Raw genomic sequence first — 26,214 nt, 5'->3', positions numbered from 1 at the left:
GAGGTTCAGAAAGCAGGCTGTAAGGGCTGACAGCCTGGGCTGTCACTGGGCAAGACACATACTCTCATTGGGCCTCAGTTTCCTCACCTGAAGAAGGAGGAGGGTGATACACACCTCCTACTGTTGCTGGGAGGATTAAATGAACTACTGTGTGTTCAAATGCCTGGCATTTGGTAAATACACAGTAAACACCAGCTGGTGGTCATAGTAAGAACAGTCTATTCATAACTACTCCGAAACTTCCTAGCAGGGTTATGGTTAAAATTTCAGTTATATCCTAGTTTTAGTGACTCCTATTCATGAGAAAACATGACAAACATGGAAATCAATTTTGTGTTTATTTCATATTGGTTATTCCCAAAGGGCATGGGCAATTCTTGGCAATGCTCACAAAGTCCACAGCAATAGAAAATCAATGTCCTAGGGGCGTCTGGGGGGCTCAATTGGTTAAGCATCTCCCTTCTGCTCAGGTCATGATCCCGGTGTCCTGGGATCGAGTCCCACATCAGGCTCCCTGCTTGTTTTTGTGCTCTCGCTCTCTCTCCCTCTCTCTCTCTCTCCCTCTGACAAATAAATAAATAAAATCTTTTAAAAAAGAAAAGAAAGAAAAGAAAAAAGTTCCATCAGTGTCTTCCCTTCATCATCAGATGTCTTGATCCATCCCTTATTGGTCAGTAAACATTGTTGCCATCTTCAAACTCTACAAAGATGGCACAATGAAAAAAACATTGACTTTGCTTCTTTTTAAGGCCAAACAGTATTCCATTGTATGTAGATGCAACGTTTTCTTCACCCATTCATCTGTCGATGGACATTTATGTCATTGCCACATCTTGGCTATTATGAATAGTGCTGTAATGACCATAAGAGTTAATATTTCTTCAGGAGCCTGATTTCAATTCTTTTGGGTAAATATCCAGAGGTGGAATTGCTCAGATGGTGGTGACCTAAATATTTTTTTATAAGCCTGTTGGCCCTTTATGTATCTTCTTTGAAGAAATGTTTATTTGAGACCTTAGATCATATTTTAACTGAGTTGCTAGGTTTACTTTGGGGTTTTTGTTGTTGTTGTTTTGAGGAATTTTTTTTTCTTGCTTTTGAATCATAGAGGTTCCTTAACTCTTTGTCCTGTATACGGATAAGGAGATTAACCTCTCCTCCATTTGGTTTTTAAATATTTTCTCTCCTTCGTGGATTGCCTTTTCACTTTGTTGATATTTCTTTGGCTGGGCAGAAGACTTAGTTTGACGTAGTCTTGCTTATTTCTTTTTCTTTGTGTTGCCTGTGCTTGTAGTGTCATATCTTTGAAAACATTGTCAAGGCCAATGTCTTAAAGCTCTCCACTCTATTTTCTTCTAGGATTTTTGCAGTTTCAGGTCTTACATTTTGAGTCTTTAGTCCATTTTGAGTTAATTTTTGTATATGGGATAAGATAAGGTTTCCATTTCATTCTCTTATATGTGCATATCATTTTCCCAACACCATTTGTTGAAGAGACTGTCCTTTCCTCATTGTGTGCTGTTAGCACTCTTGTTGAAGGTCAGTTGACCCTATATTTTGGATTCATTTCTGAACTCTCTGTTCTATATGTCCATTGGTCTGTATGTGTGTCTTAATGCCAATACCATACTATTTTGCTTACTGTAGCTTTATAATGTATTTTAAAATCATAAATACATTATAGTATTTATGATTTGGTGTGTGATCTTGAGGTATGATCTTGCTCTTTCTCAGGACTGATTTGGCTATTTGAGGTCTTTTGTGGTTCTGTATGAATTTTAGAATTTTTTTTTTTTTTTTTACCATTTCTTTAAAAAAAAAAAAAAGCCATTGGGATTTTGGTAAGGGTTCCTTTAAATCTGTAGTTTGCTTTGGATAGTATGGACATTCTGGATGAATGGATGGTTCATGGATGAACCTCGAGGACATGATGCCAGTCACACAAAGACGAATATTGCATGATTCCACTTAGATGAGGGATCTAAAATCATACAAGTCATTAGAACCGAAGAGTAGAATGGTAGTTGCCAGGGACTAGGAAGGAGGGAAAAAGGATGAGTTACTAATTAACAGATATAAAATTTCAGGTAAAGAAGATGAATATGCTTTAGAGATCTACTGTACAAAACTGTATCTATAGTCAACAATAATATACTGTAGACTTAATTTCTTAAGAGGGTAGATCTCCTGGGATCCCTGGGTGGCTCACTCAGTTAATCATCTGCCTTTGGCTCAGATCTGATCCTGGGGTCCTGGGATCGAGCCCCCTGCTTGGGGTGGAACCTGTTTCTCTCTGCCCCTCCTCCTGCTTGTGCTCTCTCTTTCTCAAATAAATAAATAAAATCTTCTTTTAAAAGAAGAGGGTGGATTTCCTGTTAAACGGTCTTTTCACAATAAAGTAAAATAAAATGTAAAAAAGGAAAAACATAGACTTTGCCTCAGACCCATGTTTGAATCCCATACTGCCAGAAACTGTGTTACTTGTAGAAGCCTTATTTTTTATCTATTGAATCCCCACTTGTTTCCTTAAAAAGTTAAACAGAGAGTTACCATCTGACCCAGCAAGTATCCCTTCTGAGGTATACATCTGGAAGACTTGAAAACAGTCTTCCAAACAAATGAGTACGGGTATTCATATGCTCATGGTGGTACTATGCACACTAGCCAAAAGTTGGAAGCAATTGGAATGTGCGTCAGTGGGTGGAGACAGACAGATGGTGGTCCGTCACTCACTGGGATGTTACACAACCATCAGAAGGGATGCAGTACCAGGGTGTGCGAGGATATGGATGACCTGTAAATTTGCGAAGGGAAATAAGCTAAACACAAAAAGGTAACATCATCTCATTCTGTTTCTGGGAAATGTGCAGAACAGGCAAATCCATAGAGATGGGAAGTGGACTGGTGGTTGCCAGGGTCTGACTCGAGGCCAGAATGGTAGGAACTGTTTCATGGGCACAGGGTTTGCTTTGGGGCGATACAGATGCTTTGTCTCTAGGCCGAAGTGGGGATGGCGCCCCATTCCACTGATTGTTCACATTAGAGTGCTTCATGTCACATGACAGGAAGATCGCCTCAAAAGAATGAGAGAGAGAGAGGAAAGAAAGGGAGCAGGGAGTCTGGGGAGCAGCGGCCTCAGCCTCAGGTCGGAACTTGAGCTCAATGCAGAGTCCCGGGCCCTGCCCCCGCTCGGCCAAATCCGGCACTCCAGCCTTTTGGAAGTTGTCCAGGTAATCGCGATGTCTGCTAGGAGTCGAGATTCGCTGTTGTAAGGATCAGATGACCAAGCAAGTGGTGGATGGTAAGCAGAGATCATTAGGGTAGACTGCTTCACTGGTTCCTTTGTCACGGGCTGGAAATGAGACTCTGCAGCTTCGGCTCCCTGCACGGCCCATCAGAGGCCCTGATGAAAACTCTGTCTTCGTCTCTCCTCTGTCTGAAAGGTCCAGGCTCCAGAGACAGACGGTGACAAGCTGCATTTGGCACCACCACAGCCCGCCAAGCAATTCCTCATCTCACCCCCGGCGTCTCCTCCCGTGGGCTGGCAGCCCATCAGCGATGCCACGCCAGTGCTCAACTACGATCTCCTCTACGCCGTGGCCAAACTAGGACCAGGTATGCTCTTGGGCCCCCTTTGGAAGATAGACAGTGTCGACAACCTAGAAAAGCCAGATGGGATTAGCAACCGTGAGATCCGGGGCTCATGGGAACATGTGCATTTCTAATGGGTTTATGGCCGTGTGTGGACAGCGAAAGGGCTGAGGGATCAGAGAGGAAGAACCAGCATGGACTTTGTCCCCGTTTAACAGCAATTTGGTCTCAAGGTCTGTCTGTGTTGTTTCTGCACTGCGATGCAAATACTTTAAGGTTGGAAAGAGCTACCTATTTCTTATGGGATTCCTCTCTATACTGTAAGGAATTTTGGTATATTTAGTATATTCTGGTATATTCTGGTTTTCTCAGAAAAAGCAAAATATGCTCTACCAGCCGGCACTAGGCTTCTGAGCTGTGCAACCTTCTTTTATTGTTGCCATAGGAAAGCCCAGAACCTTCTGAAACAAGACAGTCTTCCTGCCAAGGTGAAGGCGCTTGGTCTCCAAGAAGCTGGTCACAGTAGCCTTTACCTTTAAAAAAAAAAAAAAAAGAAAGAAAAGAAAGCTTAATGATCACTTCCTTCCAATGTTGGTATACATGGCTCAGATTCTCTCGTTTTCAAGACTGAATAGTATTCCACTGGGCAAATATACCATCACACTTGATTCATCCAGTTTCTCAAATCGGACATAGAGACTGTTTTTCCAGTTTCTCACCATTCCAGTCAGAGTTACAGTTAACATCCTTGTACATATCTTCTATACCCCAATCCAAAATTTCTTTACATGGGTTCCTAGAAGTGATACCGTCCTCACTTTCTAAAGCAGACAGACGCTGCCACCTCGCTTGAAAAATACTACCAATGATTATGACAGGTGAAATGAAATGGGGTCTCTTAGGTCAATGGGTTTTTAAATGGAGCTGGAAGACCCACTAAAGAGATGGGACTTAGGTACATCCTTACCCCATAGGACCATGAACTTTTAGAACTGGACCCAACCACATATGATATTCCAAGAACTCAACGTGCAACTTTTTATACTAAGAGATTTTGCTTAGTGACAGCCTTCACAAGCAGTCACATTCAGCCAAGATCGTCTGCCACCAACACCCATCAAAATTCTTCGTAAACAACACATACAAGCATTGCCTTTTGACTTTAAAAATGCTTGATTTTTGTTCTCTGGGACGAGGACACGCTTTGGTTGGCTGCCCCCATCTGTGTTCCCCAAACTACAATTCCGAGACCCTAAAGAAATGCTCTTGGTTTTTATTGGCTCGGCCTCTTTTTTCGGTTGATGGTATATTTCCTGTATTACAGCAGGAGGGGACATGGTGGGAGGTGCAGCTGAGGGTTTAGGCACTGTGGGTCCGAGGGTAAATAATGCCCACCATGTCTGCTACTAGCTCTTCTCCTGGCGGGAGAGGGGGCTTTAAAAATACAATCCCAATGTCCTGGCCGCACCCTAAGAGATTCTGATTTAATTGATTTGGGTCAAGTTCAGGCATTAGTATTTTTTAGAAGTTTCCCTAAAACTCTCAAGAGCCACTGATAGCCAAGGGACAAAGAGCAGATAGACTTAGAATGAATTGTTACTGGTATTTCTTAGTGTGCTCAGGAGACACATGGACCAGAATCGCCCCCCCTGAAAGTCTGCAGTTTTCATCATCACACGTAATGATTCTCGCACCCACAGAAATTTGAGGACTCTGGTGACTAGAGTAATCACGCCTGGGGCGACCACTCATAGGATGACCAGTCCTGGGTGAAACACTGTTCTGGCCCAGGCTTCCTGGGAACGTTCCATGCCAAACACAGGGAATTCCCAGGCGGACCAGGAAAGGAAGGCACCCTAGTGGGTCCTCAGATTTGGATGTGGCTGGTTTGAGTAATAAGCTCTCCCTGCAGAGACTAACTGGCTGTCCCGTGTGGCCCAGAACTTAAATTCTAGTACTCCTGAGAGCAAGCAGCCTGGGGCTTCTTTCTAACTGGCATCAAGGCACTCAGCATCTCGGGGGCCTTTACACTGGCCGTGGGCTCCCCCCTCGGAGAGCTCTTATGAGAAGCAGTAGTTTCTCTGACTAAAAAGAGCTGAGGGGAGAGCAATGTGATACGAAGAGAGGTATTCGCGACACGGGATTTCTCTGAGAGCCTTGTCCACATACAGGAACCCAGAGCCAATGTACTCCCCGTACAAAGAGCCGTGTCGGTGATAGGAGTAAACGTGACCTGTATAAAATAAGTTGGGTCTGCCCCAGTCAAGCCTTGTTTTGAAAGCATTTCTCACAGTAACTCCAGACACTCCCAGAACTAGGAACACGCAGCCCCACATGGACCGGCGGAAGCCGAGAGACTCGGAGCCGCCAGCTTGTCTCTCATGCACAGATGCTGTTGAGAACACCTTTGAACGCCTCATATAGTTGTGCGACTGTCAGGAAGGGGAGCTTCAGAGGGTCACTGAGGTCTTGGCTGGAGGACGCAGGAGTCACTGACCAGTCTACATGTGACAGGAGGAGGACCCGAGAGGCCCAGACAGGGGAGGAGTGACTCGCCAGTGACAGAGCCCGGGCGTCCAAGGCCGTGCTCTTCCTCCAGCGCTGTGTATAAGGGAGGCCCGGGCCAAGTCAGACTTCCTGACCGCCAGATCCCCGCCGGCCTCCGGTCCGCTCACTTGGAGCCGGGAATCCAGTAAACGCAAATCATTTGCTCCAAAACGGGAAAGGGAACTTATGGTAGCTCATGTTCACAGAGCTTGATGCAAAGACAAAATGAGGGCGAGTCTCAGAGACCCTCACTGGCTATGGGAGCGGAGTCCCGGGTTTGGAAGACAAGCCCAGGGGTGGGTGCGACCTGCTGCTGATGGAGGCAGAAGGAATGGATGGAGTAGGAGTTAGGCCTGGAAGGGAGGCTTCCAGAGCCTGGCACAGGGGAGGGAGGAAGGAGGAACGAAATGGTCGTCAAGAGGCAGAGAAAGCCAGGGGTTCTTTTGAGGACTGTGAATAACATTGACAGGTTAAAAAAATGCATGCCCTTTTCCTTAGCGGTGCTGCTAACCTCTGAGTCTGGCTTTCCCTTACCCCGTGCAGTGAGCACCAGGAGAGCAATTATTAATATTCCCATTTTACAGATCAGAGCGCTAAGCCGTAGAAACATGAGCCAGTTTGCCCAAAGGGAAAGAGCTGGTTGGGGGCAGAGACAAGTGTCAAACCTGGCTCTGCTGACCCCCCCACATGGCCAGGTGCCCTGGCCTTTGACTGAGGACGCTGGTGGCCTTGGTGGATGTGAGGCCCCTGTTGCTGTGACGCTGGCAAAACATTCATCCTAACCCTGAGTGGACAGCTATCCCTAATGCCACTGTGACTCAGAAAGCCAAACCCAGGGGTGGCAGGTGTGCACATGGAGGCCTGAGCACTTGTGTGTAAGGGCGAACACTGAGGGTCTTCTGTTTTTGGAGGATGACTGATGCTGTGTCCCGGGTGTGTTTTCTGGGATAGCGTTCCCTCCATTCTCTGCCAGCAACTTAAGGCTGCTCCTCTTTATTTAGTTCTCCATTTGTCCTCTTCCCGTGTCCTTGAAGTTTCTTTACCCCACACAGATGGACGATTTGCAGCCAACACTTGAGTTGAAAATATCACAGAGGCTATATTAGAAGCCTGGGTGTCTGTGGCTGTTCCAGCCGCAACCGTGAAGGAGCACAGCCACGCCCCGTGTCCTTCCCACTGCATCTGGGCGCCCCCCCACCCCAGCCCACGCGGTACCAAGGCAGGCACGTGCTTCTTCAACCTGCCACTTTGCAGATTCTCCCGCGTTCCTCCTATGATAATTCTCCATCGTTCAACTCACCACTTCTGCTACCCCCAGCACCTGGGAGCACCTTGCACAGTACGTGGCTCAGCAAATATTGAATGAATGACTAGATCAGAGCCCTCAGCCTGTCCAGGGATAATTTCTTCACCAGCAAATGGTTGCTTTCTTATGGCTTTGTCCAGACTGAGTCAGGCAACACTAAATTAATGTTTTCTTCAAGGAGAGGTCTTTGAGCATTTCCATTTGGAAAAACAAAAAGATTTTGTGAGATTCATTTTTAATCTTTTGGCAGAAGCATTTCAGTAAGAAATTATAACTCATTCCATGTTAAGGGGTGGCTGCCTCAGTTCCGGGAGTGTAGAAACACAGTAACATCAGAGCAGAGAAAGCAGCTCAGAGGCATGGGGTTTGCTTCCGAGGAATGACTAACACCGCTAAATTGGGAGAGCTGAGTGACTGAGAAGAGATGTTGGAATCCAAAGATGCTGAGCTAAAGTAGGTCTGAAGAAAGAGCATCAGAGAGCAGGGATCCAGGGCAAGATGGCGCTTGGGCTGGGTGAGGATCACCTCAGCAAACCAGCAGGGTCACAGGATCGCGATTGTGCCCGTTGGCCCTGAAAGGCAAGGACATGCATTACTAAGACCCTTTCATGGAGGACACTTTCATGGAAGCTCTGACGAGCAGGAGCAAAACAGGATTCCCTTCTTTGGGAGAGGGACGGCGGTGACCCTCTTCCAGATAGGAACAGCTCACGTTCATGGAACCTGTGGAGAGGCTTTTGAAATAAGCATGGAGATACAATTACCGTGGAACCATGATCAAACCCAAGCCTGTGGGATTCCTTTGAAATCCTTTCTAGGCTGTTATAACACCTCTTAGAGGACACAAGGGCCCCATAACCCTGGAGAAGTGAGTCTGGTTCTATTTATTGCAGTGAATACAAGTGTATACTCAGGAAAATGTGAGAGGTATCCTTTCACTGCTTCTTCACTGTGTCCCCATGACTGTATGTTCTGTTTTTGATACAAAGTAAAATAGACAAATTAGGGAAATATTTTAAATAGAGACAGCAGTTAAAACATATATTGGGCTTGTTGTGCTCCAGGCAGTATCCAACAGTTTGGACACCTTACTATATTATCTCCATTTATACTTGGAGCAACTCTCTGAGACAGGAATTGCTATTCTCCTCATAGATTCGGCTGGAGCGTGTGAGGCACAGAGTGGTTAAGTAACTTGCCCAAGGCTGCACAGCCAGTAAATTAAAATAGATTCCCCTGCCACTGGCAAGAAGCAGGAAGAATTGACGGAGGTAGTACCTTCGCCCTGGGGAGTAAAAAGTTTGAGAAACCAGAGAGGTCTCTTGAATCGTAAAATTAATTTGTCTAGAGGAAATTAAAGACTGTTGCAAAAGGAAATTTTTAAAATGCAAAACAATTTCCACAGTGTGTTCCTCCATCTTTCATTTCTGTGCTCATCACCACCCCACCTCACCCCATAAAAAACAGCCACTGGGTCAGGTTTTAAGGCCCATTCAGTGCTCCTCTGCTGCCCTGTGGGACACAGGGATCAGAATTTGCCTTCTGCTCTGCTTAAAGGACCGATACCAGCTTCTGTAAAACAAAGGCATCCTACATTGCCATTAGTCCTCCTGGTAAATTTAGAGAAGCCCATCATCTAACAATCATCAAGTCAAAAGAAGATGGGCTTTGACCAAGTGGAGGACGAATCGAATATTTATTTTGGTTTACTCTACAGCTGTTACTCCTGAATCCAGAAAAGTATGGTGCTATCGTCTTTTCAGATATAAAGCAAAACAGGAAAAACAAAAACCCAGCCCAGCAAGACAGCTTATCTCTACCAATCAGCCAAAATGGAAACACAAAGATGTTATAATGTACTAAATGCGTGGTAAATCCGAGGTGGGATGTGAAATGCCAGCCTTTATTCTCTAGGCTCTCTAGGCTGGCTCTGGAAGGTCATATTCATTGTCACTGAAAATGCCTGCAGGGAATGATATGAAAAGTCACCGTCTACTCCTTTTTTTTCCTCCCGCTATTTTTAGCTCTTGTTAGGGGGATCAATTTTAGTTAACTGCAGAGGAGGGCTTAAAATGGTGCCCAAGTTTCAAGTTGCGTACATCTGCTATATTTAGACTTTTTTTTTCCAAATTCTTCTCCATCAAAACATGCCATAGTAAAGCAGTTTTGCTAGTTTGTTACCTAGTGCACAGCATTTCCTCTGCATGGAAAATATATTTCATTAATTCATGTACCTTACAAAGAAGAAACAGTTTCTATTCCAGTCTCATTGAATCAAAGGTAGAGAAAATTCCATTTTTTAAATATAGATGAATATACTTTGGGCGCATGTGGTATGACTATTATATAAGCTTCAGTCCTTGTTCAACAACTGCTATTTTCTGATCACGGATATGAAAAGCAAACAAAACAGGCTCCAGTGTTCTCACTCACGCGGTGTCTTCCGTCCTTCCCCACCCGAAGCACGCAGATTTGTGATTCTGGACCACGTGCTCAGAATTTTCCATCTCCTTTTGAAGGATTTTCCCTGGAGGGGGCATTGGTGGCTCCATTGGTTAAATGTCTGACTCCTGATCTCAGCTCAGGTCTTCATCTCAGGGTCATGAGTTCAAGTCCCAGGTTGGGCTGTACCCTGGGCCTGGTGTGTACCTAAAAACAAAAAGAGACAAAAACCTATGATTTAAGAATTTTCCCTGGGAAAAAAATGTCTGAAAAGCTTTTCTGCTCAGCATACACTTCATAATTATTTTTAATCAGTGTTGAGTAGCAATATGGAAGACTTCTTTCTCTTGTTTCACCTGGTATGCAAGTGGTAGAATAAATAATAGGAAAGACACATGGCCAGGCCCCTAATATCAGAAAAGCTCCAACAGGATGGTCATTTCCAGAGAGGAAAACCTGACACCTCTCTGACCAAGCAGTGTTTTCTCTCCTTATGTTGCTTCTTTTCTGTCACCTGTATGAATGAGCCCCACGTCACAGGCTTCAGAGAACCCATTTTCTCAGTCTCCCTTTATCTTCCCAACCCTCCTTCCTGCGTGGCTTTCCCAAGTCTCCTTGGTCCATACCTTCCCTGGAGGGTTCCACTTCCTTGTCTCAGCTGTGAATTTGGGTCCTCAATCAGTCAGTTGTCCCCATGAAGTACTTTAGGTCCTAAATGACTCAGGAGGGAATGAAGACCTATGGCCCCCCTTAGGCCATCTTACAGGGGAAATCCCCAAAAGATAAACAAACGTTCCTTTATTAAAATAGAACACCTCTTCTAACAAAATGATAGAAATAGTCTCGTTTCCTTCATGCATCTCTCCATCTCCTCCCCCCAACACCAGTTTACCAAGGACCCTCTCTGTCTTCCTACTCTGATGTGGGTCAGGACTGAGGATGAGCGGTAAGGAGGAAGAACCCCCATCGCGTATGTGGAGAATAGTTTCCTGACACGAGCTCATGCCAGTCCCGCTGAGGCAGAGAAGCCTGTGTGCCGCCCTGATGTCTTGCCCCATACCCTAATCTGGCATAATCCTAAATGGCAGAGGCAATATGGCCGTCACACTTTGGCCTCGCCATACCTCAACCGTTGTCCTAGCTCCAATTGTCTGAGGTGACCACAGACCATTTTTTTTTTAAATGGTGATTTTTGACAATTAGCAAGGTCATCATGAAGATGGAATAATTAATATACATGGGGTACCCAGCCCAGTGCCTGGCACATAGGAACTACCAGATCCACGGTGGGTGCAATGATCATTCTGCTCTGAGCAGTATCGTTTGGCAGGACATCCACTGAGAGATGTTCCCCTTGCCAGTATTTGAATTAAGGTATGGAAAGCCCTTGGAGTAGTGTCGACCAACTGGTGAGAACGATATGCCTGTCCTTTGTGATGGAGGAGCTGGTGATTTAACTGGGCTTGTTCTCTGAACATTACATGGGCTTGGCGTGGTCTGTGCATTCCTTTATAGTCTTTTCCTCCCAAGCTGAGAGGGCGTTCTTTGACAGAAGCAGCGACTGCACCAAGGACAAGGGACAGAGTTGCCATTCAGTGATTGGACCTCACCCTCAAAACCACCCACAGCACTTTTCTCTGAGGTCGATCAAAATGAGACGTGAGCTCATGGAACCACAAAGGTATGGGAGAGAAGAAATGTGCAAAGGACTTCTCTCTCTCTGGAATGTTTCTTCCTCCCTGGAATACTGGTTTTATTGGAGAATCCACTTTCCACTCTTATTTAGAAAGTTAGTTCTTTCTCGACTCCCAGGTTGAGCTTGTGAATAGGCACTTGTGACTATACATGCCACCCGTTTAAGCCCCTCTGCCTTGGGGTCTCTCCTTTTCTCCTTTGTAGCTGTCTGTGAAGTTCCAACATGAAGAAATATTTCTTTTGCTTTACGGTGATGACTAAAACTTGGGATGTGAGTTTGAATCCAGGCATCACCTTTTATTAGCTGTGTGACCTGAAGACACTCTCTGAGTCCCTCTGTGCCTCCTCAACAGTAAAATCAGACGGTTGCCAGTATCAGACGAGATAACCCGAATGAATCTGTGTCCAACGCAGGACATGGTGAATGCTCACTGTGGTACCTATTTTTGGTCACTTGATTTTTAAGCCATATCTTAGTCTTTGGTTAAAGTGTAAATGTGCCTATGTTAAGCTCTTAGCTCCGGTTTCTCAGGGCAGAAGCTGTGATATTTTGGAACTGACAGTTCTACGCACTGCAGTCCATTTAGCATCTTTGGGCATCACCTGCCAAATACCAGTATCCACACGCAACCCAGTCCCTGTGAAAACCAAAAAATGAAAATTAAAAAAAATAAATAAATCCTTATTGCATTTCCAGACACCACTGGGAGCTAAGCACCCTTGTTTGAGAACCACACTAATTACGCTTCTGCACCATTTATCAGGTGGATCTTGAATGCGAGAAAGACATAGAGGCAAGGAGTGGCTGGGAAGAGGTCAGAGTGGCCAGTGTGGGGCGGAGAAAAGAGGAGTGAGAGAGGGGAGCGGTCCAGACAAGTATCACCACCACCACCCCTACTCCTTCCCCATACACACACGCTTTCTTTCCTCCCCTTTGAAATAATAGGGGAATTATTATTCCCCTAATAGGGGAAAAGAGCTTGCTGGTAGATAACTTAAAAATACTGTTAAATCATGTATGGGGTGGTCGTACAGCTTTTGGAAACTTCCAGATGTTTTTCACCATAACGCCTCATTTTCTTGGGGAGCACTTTAGGTCCCAAAGCAAAACAGCAACAGCCCTTCCAGACTGAGAGAGGCTTAAAAGACATAGTGACTGCAGACACCCGCCAGGATCTGGGAGGAAGAAAGGAAGTGTAGGTCACCGCACTGCACCGCTGCTTCCTGCCATCAGCAATCCTACCACCCCTCACCCCCAACCCCCTCCCAGTTCCACTGATCCCACCCCTGTCCCAGTCCTCTGAGAGCCCCCTCAGGGCCAGGCACCTCTGTCTCTGCTGTTGACATGGGAGTGGTAGAGCCCGGCTGGAGGCCTTGCTCGCCCTCCCCACCCTACCAAATTCAAGTCCTGAACCTAATACACGAAAGGAAAGGAAATCTAAGTGTGAATGCCTTTCAAGCACATTTCAGATTACATACACTCTTCCCTCAGTCCCTGTTTGCAATCCCATGAACAGGCAGCTTGCTCAGTAAAACTAACTCTTAGGAATTCTGTGGTTTTGTTCCATCGATCAGGACGGATGCTCCCTCATTCCTCTTGAAAATAGTACATTCACAATAAAGTACGGAGGAAAGGGGTTTGTAGTGCCTTCTAACTGTGAGAAACCAGAAATCACTTTAATATTGCAATTTCCCTTCCTCATCATCATATATAAAGGGCTCTTAATTTAAATCAAGTTGTGTGTGGCACACAGCCCAGCAGGGTTCTGTGTTCAACGGTCCTGTTGGAAATGTGCCTCACTTGGGTTGATAAGCCATCATCCACTCTTAAAATTCAGTGCAGATTAATAACAGAGGCCTTTTTTTTTTTTTTCCCCTGCTGGGTTCAGAACTCACTGAGGGTTGGATAAGACTAAGACAGAGGAGATGAGTCATGCCAGGCTTTGCAGAAGCCCAGAATGTGGCTGAGCCGAGCACAGCAAGCGCTTCCCAAGGCTGAAATCCAGAGCTGAGCAGTGGGACTCCCCTGCCTGCCTGCATACTGACCCCCAGGAACAGGGTCTCCTGCGCTGGCCTCAGCACATAGCAGAGAGCAGGCAGGGATGGTCCAGAGAGCAAAGTGGATTGGGTGAGCTGAGCACCTCAGTTCTTTTCCCCTAAGCTGTCACTCTGCTTCCACTGGAGAGGAGTAAGAAAGCAGCCACAGACAGAGGTCCCAAGTGGTTTGCTCATGGAGCTTCATCCCTAAGGAAGGAAGGATGGAGACTGGTGTGGTATCCAGTCTAATATAGCAGGCGAACAGAAAAAAGAGGATAAAGCCCAAGCAATTCATTTCAGTTCAACTGTAGTGGCTTAGCTTGCTTCTGAACAGAGAAAACTTGTGTGACCCAGGACTTAGCAATTGCCACATAACAGACTATCCCAACATGAAGGTCTTGGAACATCAACAATCTTTTTTTTTTTTTTTTTGCTCACAAATCTATTTAGGGCTCAGGGGGACAGCTCATCTCTGCTCCATGCAACATGGCTTGGGACTTTCAAGATGGTTTCCTCACATGGTTGGCACGTCAGTGTGTGCTGGCTGAAAGCTCAGACAGGCTGTAGGTGCAGGACTCTGGTTCCTCCTCGTGTGAGCCTCTTCATGGGCTGCTTGCACTTCCTTATAACATGGATGCAAGGTTTTAGAATGAGCCTCCTGACAGAACAAGGTAGAAGTGCGTGTGTTTTTGCAACTTAACTCAGAATTCACACTAGTTACTTCTGCCACAGCATGTTAGTCGAGGCAGTCGGAAAGGCCTCTCCAGATTTGAGGGGCGGGAACACAGTGGAAACAGTCCTCAATGAAGAATTGGCAAAGTTACTGAGGAGTAATGTTACGACCGTCGTTGTGAAACACAGTCTACTAAGACCCAAACGTGCCTATTGAGAATTCACCTTCAGTATGAGAGATAATAAAATTAGAGCCAAAAGGAAACATAGAAAAGTTTCTTCCAGAGTCCCAAGCTGTGGTAATAGATGTAAGTCAAATCATTTTATAATATATACCCCTTTCTTTTCATAATTGATTAGTGTTATCTTTTGAGAAGAGTCATTGTCAAGGAAACCATGCCTCGAATAACTACCAATTGGCCGAAAGAAAAAGATGTAAGATGTTCCTCTTCAGCTAGAGAACAAATGTCCACTAAAATATAAGTTTTGTGCCTTATGGATGTATTAAAAGTATAAGTTAGGGGCGCCTAGGTAGCTTAGTGGGTTAAAGCCTCTGCCTTCAGCTCAGGTCATGATCTCGGGGTCCTGGGATCGAGCCCCGCATCAGGCTCTCTGCTCTGTGGGGAACCTGCTTCCCTTCCTCTCTCTCTGCCTGCCTCTCTGCCTACTTGTCATCTCTGTCTGTCAAATAAATAAATAAAATCTTCGAAAAAAAATAAAAGTACAAGTTAAACCCAGCTCCCTTTTGGGAGTGTCTCTTGTCAAAGATGACCCCATGGGAGTCAGGACGGGCAGCGCCCAAGAGTGATCATGATCACATTCATGGAGGTCTGATGGGCCCGAGTTTGAATCCACTCTCTGCCATTTACTTCCTCTGTGATTCAGTTTCCTCTTGCATCAACTAGAAAGGATGCCACCCACAGCCCAGAGCTGTGATCATCATTAAATATCCAATTGACGGGAAGTACTTCGAGCTGTGTCTGGCATTTAGTAAGAGTGTGGGAAATAGTCCTTGTGAAGTTTAAAGCAGATGGCGAGTTTCCACGACACGTCCTGTGTCCTCACACTGCCAGCACACTGACAATAGGGTAAATACGTGTTCTTTCTTGGTTTTCAGCCTCACTGAAAATCCAAAACTTACACATGTTAAACACCAGGAGAAAAATTCACGTGTGAGTAGGTACTGGACATTGGATGAGTAAAACAAGTAAACGGCCAAGGTTGGTGCCTTTCATAAATCAGTACTGTATTTATTGAGCATTTACTTGTGCGTCAACGTGCAGCCATCACCAAAACCACCATTTCAGCAGCTTGGAATATGAAACGCCACTAGATTGAAATAACTAATGTATAATGTAAAAGGTGATATAATTAGGCATTATAACAAGTGATTCAGAAAAAGAAAGAGATCTCGTTTAAAATCCACTTCAGATTTGGTCCCTTCTCATGGGAACACAAACGTGGAAAAGGTGGGGAGAGAGGAAAAAGGAGAGGAACTTACCAAAGGTGGGGGGTGGGCAGTAGTGAAGAGAGCGAGGGTCATTCCATCGTGAGGGTTGGAGTTTATGACGTTCCCCTGTCCATTTGAACTGGAGGACTTGGCATGTCACCATCCACCCCTTCTTGCTGTTCACAGCAGCGACTCGACTGAGCAGAAGCTCTGTGGCATTAATTCCCCTGCTTAATTCTTTAACTGTTCTGTGGCGTGACTAGATGAGTTCATCATATTGAAAACAGGAAATTATTTGGGGCAACTGTAGCACTGACCACCACATCGCCTTAAATAATCAAGACGTGCATCTCAGGATGGCTTTTTTAAGAATCTGACAAATATTTCTTTATTTCGTAGCATCCATGTGGTTGTTATTCCCATTTTTCTGATGAGGAAAACTGAGTCCTAGAATGTTCTCTGTCTCTCAACATCGCATTGCTAGTATGCGTAAGGTGATGTTCCCAAGTGTTTTAGGAAGTTTATTCTGACAGGGAAGCTTAGTTCCTAAGGTGGGAATGCCAGCTGAGATTCCCCAGAGTGAGAGAGAATGGGGGCATTACAAGCAGGTGGTAGTGAGGGAGACTCTGGAGAAATATTTCAAAGTGGTACTGAATAATGCTCAGGGACAGTTTGACTACCATGGGTGAAAGGCAGAGAAGCTTCTAGGATGACCAAGTCTGTGGATGGCACTTAGAGGATGAAACCTCTCAGAGAAATGTGATAGCTGGAAAGGAAACATAGATGGGCAGGGAACATAACTAATTCTACTTTGACTGTGTGAGTTGGGAGAAGAGTGAGAGATGTTTGGAGAGATGTCCATAGAAGGCCAAATGCAGGTGCGAGTTCAGGCTGAGGACATAGCATCTCATAGAGACAGACACTGAGAACTCATGATGCTCCAGAGAGACACTCTGCAGGGAAGAATGGCAGCCATGGGAGGGCTAAAGTAAACCCTCGCCTCATGCCTGCTCAGCTCTTTGGTCTTTTGAAAGCCTCTGGGATGGGGTTTCCTTGGTCTTTTGAAAGCCTCTGGGATGGGGTTCCGTCTCCTGGAGCTGCAGCTCACGTGAGGACCTGCCCAAGGACCTCTGGGATGGGGTTCCGTCTCCTGGAGCTGCAGCTCACGTGAGGACCTGCCCAAGGACCTCTGGGATGGGGGTCCGTCTCCTGGAGCTGCAGCTCACGTGAGGACCTGCCCAAGGAGACACTCCGGGGACAAGGGTTTCCCTTGTCTTCCATCTCAAGAGTTCTCTGATCAAGAATCTGAACCATCTCGGCCCTGCTGTCAGGTTCATTAATACAGCTTTGTAACATCTCCCTGCCCTTACCTCGTCTCATTATGTTGATTTTTGAGAGACACTGCGCATAATCACGCTGATTATTTTGAGAGAACTCAAGAAGGGGCCAACTTCTGCCCCACAAGCCAAAGGTGGCAGGATGATGAGGAACCTCTGGGGGTACTCAGACCAGCAGTCACCCTTCACTCGTCGCCTTGCCCCCCAACCCCCTGCTCAGAACAGGGATGTGCCCTTCTCCCTCCTGAGAGCAGGAGGCAGCCCTCCACTTCCTCCAGTCTTGCAGGAATCAGGACATGGAGGAGGGTTTGAATATAGACGTGAGGATTGGGAGTGTGATGGGTGACCCTCTGCTTGTCCTTCCAAAGAAATGCTCTACTGGCCATGCTCTGTGTGGTGTGGCAGCCCTAGCCCACCCAGAGTGGACACGGCCCCAGGGACTCCTTGTCCCCTGCCAAGCCCAGTTGGTCACCCTGCAGGGAGACAGCATTGACGTCAGCCCTCATGGTAGAGGAATTAGCTGAAGCCCAAAGGGAAAGAGAGGCCAAAAAAAGAAAAATTCAATCCAGCCACACCAAAGCGATTTCTTTTTAGTCTGTGGGGCTCTTAGCAGCTGTTAAGCTTTGCTGGATTTTGATAGTAAGAAAGTTTCCAAAAATAGAACAGTGAAATGTCAGAGTTAATGGGATCACAGCAATAAAGCATCTGTACTACCAAGCAGCCTGACTTTGTTAGCTCGACGGGCTCGACGACATGAGGGTTGCCCAGCATGGAGCAGTGCTCTGGGCTTTCCTGTCCCATCCTGAGTGCCCCCCACCCAACACCCACACACCTGCCTGAGAGGAGAGCGCTCGGGCTTGAATTGGTAAACACATTGCAACTCGAGGTATCTTTAAGGCAGTGTTCTTTATCAAAGCCAGGGCAAACAAATGGCTTAACTAAAAGGCTAGCTTCATTATGTATATTTTACTGCAATAGAAACATAAATATAAGTATATATATATACACACACGTGTGTGTGTGTGTGTGTATATATATATATGTATATACATATATATATATATATACATACATATATCAAGGTAGCAGCTAGCTGCTTGCAGACACATGAGGAAAGAGGCAGGTCAGCCCCCTGGTGGGGTCCCTGCCACTCACCCCCCAGCCCCACTGTCTGCTCACTCGATGGATGATGGCAGCTTCTCTGCTGTGGACCAGAGACTGGCGCCGCCTCACCCTGCATGGCGACCAGGCACAGGACTCCCCCAGCCACTCCCGTTTCCTCAAGGGGTGCTTCCTCTCTAAACCCGGAAACCTTCCAAGAAATCCTGTAGGCGACAAGAATGACCTCGCCGTGTGTGGACTCCTCTCTTTCTCCATCTCTTGTGGGAGGACGTCCCTCCTTCAGCATCGCAAAGCAATCCCGAAGGAAAGAGAGCGTTTTGGAAACTGTGAGCAAACTCATCATTGTTTGCTGTGGCACTTCGAGGGGCTTGTTGCCGTCCCAGAAACAGATGAGAAAGGAGACACCAATGAAAACCCGCTGCTGGTGCTGATACAGAGGAGCCCCGGCTGCTTTTCCCCGGGCGTCCTCCGCGTCCCTGAGCTTGACGTCCCTTGACCTGCGCCGATGGCCATTTCCCATGAGAAATTGACGAGGCAGAATGGAGGAAGTGGGGAGGCACGTTAAGTGCAGGCCAGTGCCCTGGGTGACCGCAGCCTCCTGCAGGCCACATGGACCCCTGTAACACCGGCCACGCTGAAGCACAGGGAAGCGCATGGTGGGGCGGGGGAGGGGTGCTGGGTACCAAAGGTGATGTTACCCAGTCAGAATTCCCTGGGTTGCATCCTCATCCCAATACCCTCCTTTTTTTTTTTTTTAATTGATTGATTGATTGGGAGGAGGAGCAGCGAGAGAGGGAGAGAGAGAACTGTAAGCAGGCTCCCTGCCCAGTGCAGAGTCCAATACGGGGCTAGATCTCATCACCCTGACCTCATGACCTGAGCCGAAATCCAGAATAGGACCTTCCACCTACTGAGACATGCAGGCGCACCCCCAGGAAATCCTGATTTCAACAAGCAGGACCACTAAGGGGTCAGGAGTTTGAGAAGCAAGGCTCAATGATGCCGCCCACCAGGTCTCTGCCAGTCCTAGGGCCCAGCAGCGCCTTTTGTGCAAGAGCTCGTTTCCCTGTAGGTTCCGCTCCTGGGCCATAGCTGAAGCTGTGCTTTTCCCGAGAGATTTTGGTAAACATGACAACTGCTTTAAAGGAGAACGGAAGGCAACTGAATGAGCTGTCTGGCTGCTAGGCCCACCAGAGCTGTGGGCACAGGCCTTAGAAAGGACTTCAGAGGGGATCCGGGGCACTGAGGTGAGCGCTGGCTGTGTCTGCTCTCCAGAGGGGAAGCAGACGGGAGCCCGAAGGACTCAGGCAGGTTTCTAAGTTCTGTCCAGGTTCTGCTCCATGTCCCCTGCTTTTGTCACTGTCCTCTCCTGAACCCAGACTGGTCCACGTTTGCCAGAGGTTTCATACTTGCTGCCACGATTCTCTCTAACTACAAGTTCACCAAATCTAGACTTTAAATTACAGGGTCCTTATGAGCCTTATTTCTATGGCTCTGACTAGTTCTGTCCCTCTTGGCTACTGCCAATAAGCAGTGAAATCCCAGAGCTGAAACCCTCCATTTTTGTGACCTATCCCTTGCCATCACCCAGGAAAGCATTTGCTCTATACAACAGATGTCAAAGGTGGTCCAACAAATGCTTCTCTTTTAACAGAAGGAAAACAGTCTTAGTGGTCCATGGCTAGATTAGTTTGCTAGGCCTGCCACAAAACCAAGTACCACAAACTGAGGAGATTAAGGAACAAAAATTAAAAAAAAAAATTTTTTTTAGGGATGCCTGCGTGGCTCAGTCAGTTAAGCCTTTGGCTCAGGTCATGATCTCAAGGTCCTGGGATCCAGTCCCACATCTGGCTCTCTGCTCAGCTGGGAGTCGGCTTCTCCCTCTGCCTCTGCTGCTACCCTGGCTGGTGCGCTCACGCTCACTTGCTATCTCTCTCTCTCTCTGTCAAATAAATAAATAAAATCTTAAAAAAAAAAAAAAAGTTACAAAGCTTCACAGAAAAGGAAATCATTCCAGATAGTCGCGGACTTTAGCTTTTAGTATGTGCAAGGCTGTCTGACTTTAATCTTAGGGAGATCAGGGAGGTGTTTTTTGTTTTTCTTATGTTTATGTTTGGAAGGTTCCTTCTTGATTTTGTTTGTTTGTTTTTTAACAAAGCAGACTTAACCATGCATGCTCAGGGTGGAAATACAGCCCATGCTTTGAGGTTGCGCCAGGTCATTTTGGCCTTGGTAAATGTTAAAGCATAGCTTCCCTGGGAGGCCAGGAACAGGTCCACAAACATTCAAGTTGAAAATGCTCTTTATCAGTAGGTACGAGGATGTGGCTGTCGTGACTGGTAAGAGATTGTGCGGGGTCTTCTGTCCTGGTCTAAGAAACAAGGTCTTGATCTAGTGAGATCTGGAAAGCCACTGACCAGGAGGATGTCCGGGAGACACTGCTTTTAGATTTTCCGTATTCGTGAAAGATGGGGAATGAAAGGTGGGATGTCAGGAGAAGGTTAAGATGAGTGTGTCAACAGTTAACTTGACAAGTTAATAGCATGCAGATGGGGACCCCTGGGTGGCTCAGCTGGTTAAGTGCCTGCCTTCGGCTCAGGCCATGATCCGAAGGTGCTGGAACTGAGTCTGCATGGGGCTCCCAGCTCAGCAGGGCTTCCGCTTCTTCCTCGCCCTCTGCCTGCAGCTCTACCTGCTTGTGCTATTTCTCTGTCAAATAAGTAAATAAAATCTTTAAAAGCATGCAGATGGAGAATGCCCCCTCCTCCTGCCCCATTACTTGGAGGTCTTCACTTTTCTTTTAGACCTAAGCCAGTTGTCACCTCCACCGGGAAGCCTTTCAGTGTCTCCTTCTCCTTAAAATTTGGTGCCACAGTCCTTGACATATATATAGCCATGCTAGCACTTACCATGGTATTTTGTGATACTTCTTGTTTCCACACTCGGCCACAGGGCTGTGCTCTTGCGATAGACACAAGGATCTTCTGTTGCACCCATAGCCTTTTCCCGGCAATAGGCCAGACCGTGGGGAATGCTCAGTAAATACCTCCTAAAGGGGAACAAAAGCAGGAAGCCAGCCAGCTAGCAGCCATTTGGCCATTAAGATGAGCCAGTCAAGAAGGACAGAGTTTTGGAACTTGAAGGGACCTTGACAGCCCTCTAACCCCGTCACCCAGCAGCCACCGCAAATCCAAGACCAATGATGATCCTGCCTTAATCCATCCTGGGGCAGCTCTTTCTATAAAAGGGTGGCTGGAGGAGACTTCAGAGACTGCCCTGTCGACAAGGTGAAGAAGTGAAGCTGTTGGTTGGCCCAGGGTCACTCAGCAATTAGCAATGAAGATGGGAAACAGAAGAGAAACAGAGAGCGAGCTGTCAGAGCCGCCCCGTCATAACCACAATCCTGAGGACTGTAGTCATGACCATGTGGAAGTTTACCGTTAGGGATGCTGACTGAGGCTGCAGGAGGGTGAGTGGCCCGTGCGGGCTTGTCAGGCTGATAGATGGTACAGTGCAGCACAGATAGATGATCATGCAGCGTAGTGCAGATAGATACAGTAAGCGAGCAATCTCACTCCATTTAGCAATGGCCTGTGCCATTTCTGGATCCTGGATAAGATCTGGGCTTCCCGAAACACTGTGCAATGTCCTTCCTTCCAGAACAAACATTGCCAGAGAATCTGCTTTGAGCTCCCTTCCCCTTTATCACCCTCCCTTTTCTTGCCTTTCAGGAGAGAAATATGAGCTCCATGCAGGAACTGAGTCTACCCCAAGTGTCGTCGTGCACGTGTGCGACAGCGACATAGAAGAAGAAGAGGATCCAAAGACTTCCCCAAAGCCAAAAATCATCCAGACCCGGCGTCCTGGTCTGCCGCCCTCCGTGTCCAACTGAGCTCACCGCTCCACCTCAACGATAATATCTGTCTCCTCTTTATCATGCTTTTTTTTTTCCCCTCTGTTGTTTGTTTGTCGAAAAAAAAAATAATTGCCTTTCAATCCCTGGGTGTTTGGTTGTTTGAGATTCCTTCCTTGTAATCAAGCCTCTCGGACAAAAGGGCTAGGAAAAGGTGATATGTTTCCTGATCATATCATGTCCATTGAGTAATAATCCATTATTTAGAAGGTTCTAGAAAAAAAAAAAAAAGGTAGTATTTTCTTATTAAAATATCAGCACCACCTATATCTTCATTCTCTCATGTTGATCCAAGCCAGAGACATCAGTGACAAATAGCACCCGTGTTGTTTGTGATCTGTTTCAGTCCCAGTCCTGATGTGTGTACGTTGTTTCTTCCTGGCCACTTAAGTAGGACCATAAGTAAACTTGACTTTGACTGCATGAGATATCCCTATCTGGTCTCACTCAGTCCTCTGCATCCCGACATTCCCAGGACATGCATGATCACCAGCATTTATTTTCATGATTCGAGGATATACTCTAACTCTCAGACTGTCAGCATCCAGCCATGTCCTATCTAGACTAGAAAAATTATCAGCATCCTCCAGCTCAACAAGTCTGGGTATAGCCACTATTTTGAGTCCATCCTTCATAGCTCTGTTAAAATTCCTGGAGGCGACACTGAGCTTGGCCCCAAAGATATTCCTCCATAGATTTTGAACACCACTTCCCGTAGAGTACTTTCCCAGACTCGCAGGGGAGGCTTGTCCAGGGTGACAGAGACCGATTTCAGACAAACCTATTTATTACAAAAGTTTCATGGTGTCTGAATGATTGTTTTTTCTCTTTGTATATTTGTACAAATGTTTCAGCTGTGCTTTTAAACTCTGGATGTTTTTTATTTAGTGATTGTTCAGCCATTAGCTGCTTAAAGACATAACTATGTGCATTGCTTATGAATGCATTCATATACTAATACAGATAATCTGATAATATGACACTCTACTATGGATAATGCTGAATTTTGGAACGGCACAAAACTTCTCATGCCAATATATAAATGACTAGCCAACATCTTTGCTATCAAGAACACTCGTTTTTAAATAAAGGGAAGAGGCATGTGTCCATCATAGACAATTTGGGTGAAGCTAGATCTCCAGAACTGAATATTTGAAACAGGAAGGGAGGGTAGATCAACAAACATATACCAATCCTACTCATGCTATGGCCATGTTGCTCAAAAACATTTGTTTTCGTCACATGTGATATTTCTATTTCTGTAGCCCGAAGTGCATTACCGAAGATACACCTCTAAAACCATTACCTTCTGCTCTTTGTACAAGGCCTCACACCCGCCCCTGTACATTAATGAATTACTTTAGATGCAAATGCCAGTTACAAGGGAGTGGGGAAATACTTTCATTACCCAAGCCTCAGAAAAACACGCGAGAACAATAACACAGCCATCTTATGGAAGGATTGTTGTGGTTTTTGACTAAGGTGTACAGTTAGTTTCGGCAGAAACTTAAAACAGACTGATCACTCAGAAAATCAAGTCCGTTCTACTGTGAATATAGCAATATCATACTGGACACAGTACAGGTGAAACTGAGGATAGCGTTGCTTGTAAAACCCTGAGTTTCCATAAGAAAAAAAAAATTCAGGCTCCTTTTAAAAATAAAATCTGAGGAGTGTATAGTAAGCAAATGCTTTGTCCTTTGCTGTGGGGGTTTTTTGGTGTTTCATCAACAAATGGAAGAGTAGACTTCAAAGTGGAGGAATGCTGCCCTCTAGTGGAAGAAATGTTTTTCTGAGCTTTTGAGACCCGGCAGAGAACTGCAGCTGTCAGCCATTTTGTGCTGAGCCTCTTCAGTTTTCTGCGGGGGTCGTTTGACTTCCTAAGCTACTCAGTTTCAGAACGCAGGTTTTAAGGAAATCTGGATGAGAAAAAATATATATACATATATTTGGAAATTATTTTTTAAGTGTTTTAAAGCAGATCCCATCAGTCACTTCCAGCCAAATTTAGCAAAGGTTAAAATGACCATCCTGTGTAGTCACAAAATCAAAACACAGTGAAGTGGACGACCTAAGGAGTTAGTCTCGGGGACATTTATTGCGAAGTTTCCATGTGACTCTGTCTCAGGTCAAGTAATTCTTTCATTAGGTTGGGTTTGGGAAGAGGGAAAGAGGAACTTCTCCCAGGGGAGCTGTAAGAAACCGGAAGGAGTCCTTGAAGGGTTTCAGGGGAGCCTCCTGCACTGTGAAAGTCAAAATTGCCTCAACATTTCCATGACGCACCTTATGCAAACCTCTTTAGCGCTATTTTCAGTTTGAAAAGTCTGACTATGGAGGGGGAGGGGGAGATTTCCACCAACCAAATCATTTGTGCACGTGTATAGCTCAAAGAGCTTAGACTTCAAATATACCTGGTGAATGACTCTTTGTCCATGGAGTATAATTTCTGTGTTGTCTGTCTGAGCTGACTCCTTTTCAAGTGGTAGTTGTGGAAGAATGCAATTCAGCCTCTCATCTTTGTAAAAAGTTACCAACACATGGGATTAACTTAGCTGAGCAGAGTGGGAGGCTGGTTGGCAGTCACACTGAAGGAACGGGAATTTGAGCAAGGCCTGGAGGGATGGGTTGGGCTCTCATAAGGAGAACTATTTTATCGTCATGTGTCAACCATCTTGGTCCAAGAGGTCATTTCAAAATAAAGATTTTATTTATTTATTTGACCAGAGATCACAAGTAGGCAGAGAGGAAGGCTGAGAGAGAGAGAGAGAGAGAGAGAGAAAGAGAAAGAGAGAGGGAAGCAGGCTTCCTGCTGAGCAGAGAGGCCAGTGATGCGGGGCTCGATCCCAGGACCCTGAGATCATGACCTAAGCCAAAGGCAGAGGCTTAGCCCATTGAGCCACCCAGGTACCTCTCAGATGTACAGAGGACCCTCTTTAAACATCGCTCCCACACGGTTCTTCAGTTTAAAACACCGTAAGAAACCCAAAGTAGGAAAAATTTTATTACGGAGAACACAAAAAGCACTATTATAAAATAAAAGATGGACACATCGTATTTCACAAAGAGCATCTGTTCATCCAATTACACCATTAGGAGAGTGAAAGGGAAAGTCTCAGACTGGGGAAGATACTTGCAACACATATAGTTCTTAAATAACTCCTGTCCAAAACACAAGACGAACTCCTACAGATCAGTAAGAAAAAGACAGACAATCCATCTTTTAAAACTGGCCAAAATGCTTAAAAGGGACTCCACACACACAGGCAATTCACACATACATACACCCGTGCCTGATATACCCATGTGGCCCATAAACATTTAAAGAAAGTATTCAGCGTCATGTTGCATCAGAGAAGTACAAATCAGGACCTCAACAAGGTATATCACAGCCCTATAGGAAGGAGCAACACTGAGTGTGGGGGAGTACTGAAGTGCCGGTGACAATAGGGACCAAGACAGAATAAACTTACAAAGGTCAAACACATGCCTATCTGGAGACAGTTCCTCTCCAGGACACAACAAGCAGATAGGAGTTCTCATAACCAACAAAATACCTGTACTGCCATGTCCCCAAGAGCACTGCTTAGAACAGCCATTAACCAGATACAACCCAAGGATCCTCCCATTCTACAATGAGTAAATAAACCAGTACCTCCACACCAAGGAATATCACAAAGCCATTCCCAGGACATATCACAACATGGGCGGATCTCAAGATCATACTTTTGGAACAAAGAAAGACAGACGTGAAAGAATACGTACGGTATAACCCCACTTACGATGTTAAGACACAGTCCAAAGTGACCCATATTGATAGAAATTATAATAGTGTGTACCTTTTGGAAGACATTGACTGAGAAGGGACACCGGCCAGCCTCCCCATGAGGGAAGCTATAAACAAACATCCCACCTAGATTCCTGTGGGTAGATACCTATGTAAAAGTCCTTTAAAATGTGCACAATATAATGCATGTAAAATATCCCTCAAGTGAAGCAAAAAACACCAAAAAAGTGAAGAGAACAGGAGGAAGGAGCCATTAGTGGCAAAAAGGGTTTGGAATGTCCCCAGCCTTAAAAACACATCTCAGCCGTCCTATGTCTC

General features: G+C 45.8%; 1 protein-coding gene across 4 annotated transcripts in view; it reads left to right on the top strand.

Annotated features, from left to right (window-relative positions):
- RCAN2 (regulator of calcineurin 2) overlaps positions 1–24,535 on the top strand; it is a 270,128-nt gene extending 245,593 nt beyond the window's left edge. For all 4 annotated transcript variants that reach the window (XM_004739767.2, XM_004739765.3, XM_004739766.3 and 1 more), the window contains 2 exons: positions 3,444–3,615; positions 21,931–24,535. In XM_004739767.2, coding sequence (XP_004739824.1) covers positions 3,444–3,615; positions 21,931–22,091 — 333 coding nt within the window. In that variant the 3' untranslated portion in view covers positions 22,092–24,535. The remainder of the gene's footprint in view (positions 1–3,443; positions 3,616–21,930) is intronic.
- Positions 24,536–26,214: the final 1,679 nt, after the last annotated feature.

This window comes from Mustela putorius, unplaced genomic scaffold, assembly GCF_011764305.1.
Source record: "Mustela putorius furo isolate JIRA1106 unplaced genomic scaffold, ASM1176430v1.1 tig00003983_pilon_pilon_pilon, whole genome shotgun sequence".
Lineage (NCBI taxonomy): Eukaryota > Metazoa > Chordata > Mammalia > Carnivora > Mustelidae > Mustela > Mustela putorius.
Note: the sequence above shows the minus strand (reverse complement) of the source record. Positions and strands in the feature narration are given on the sequence as shown.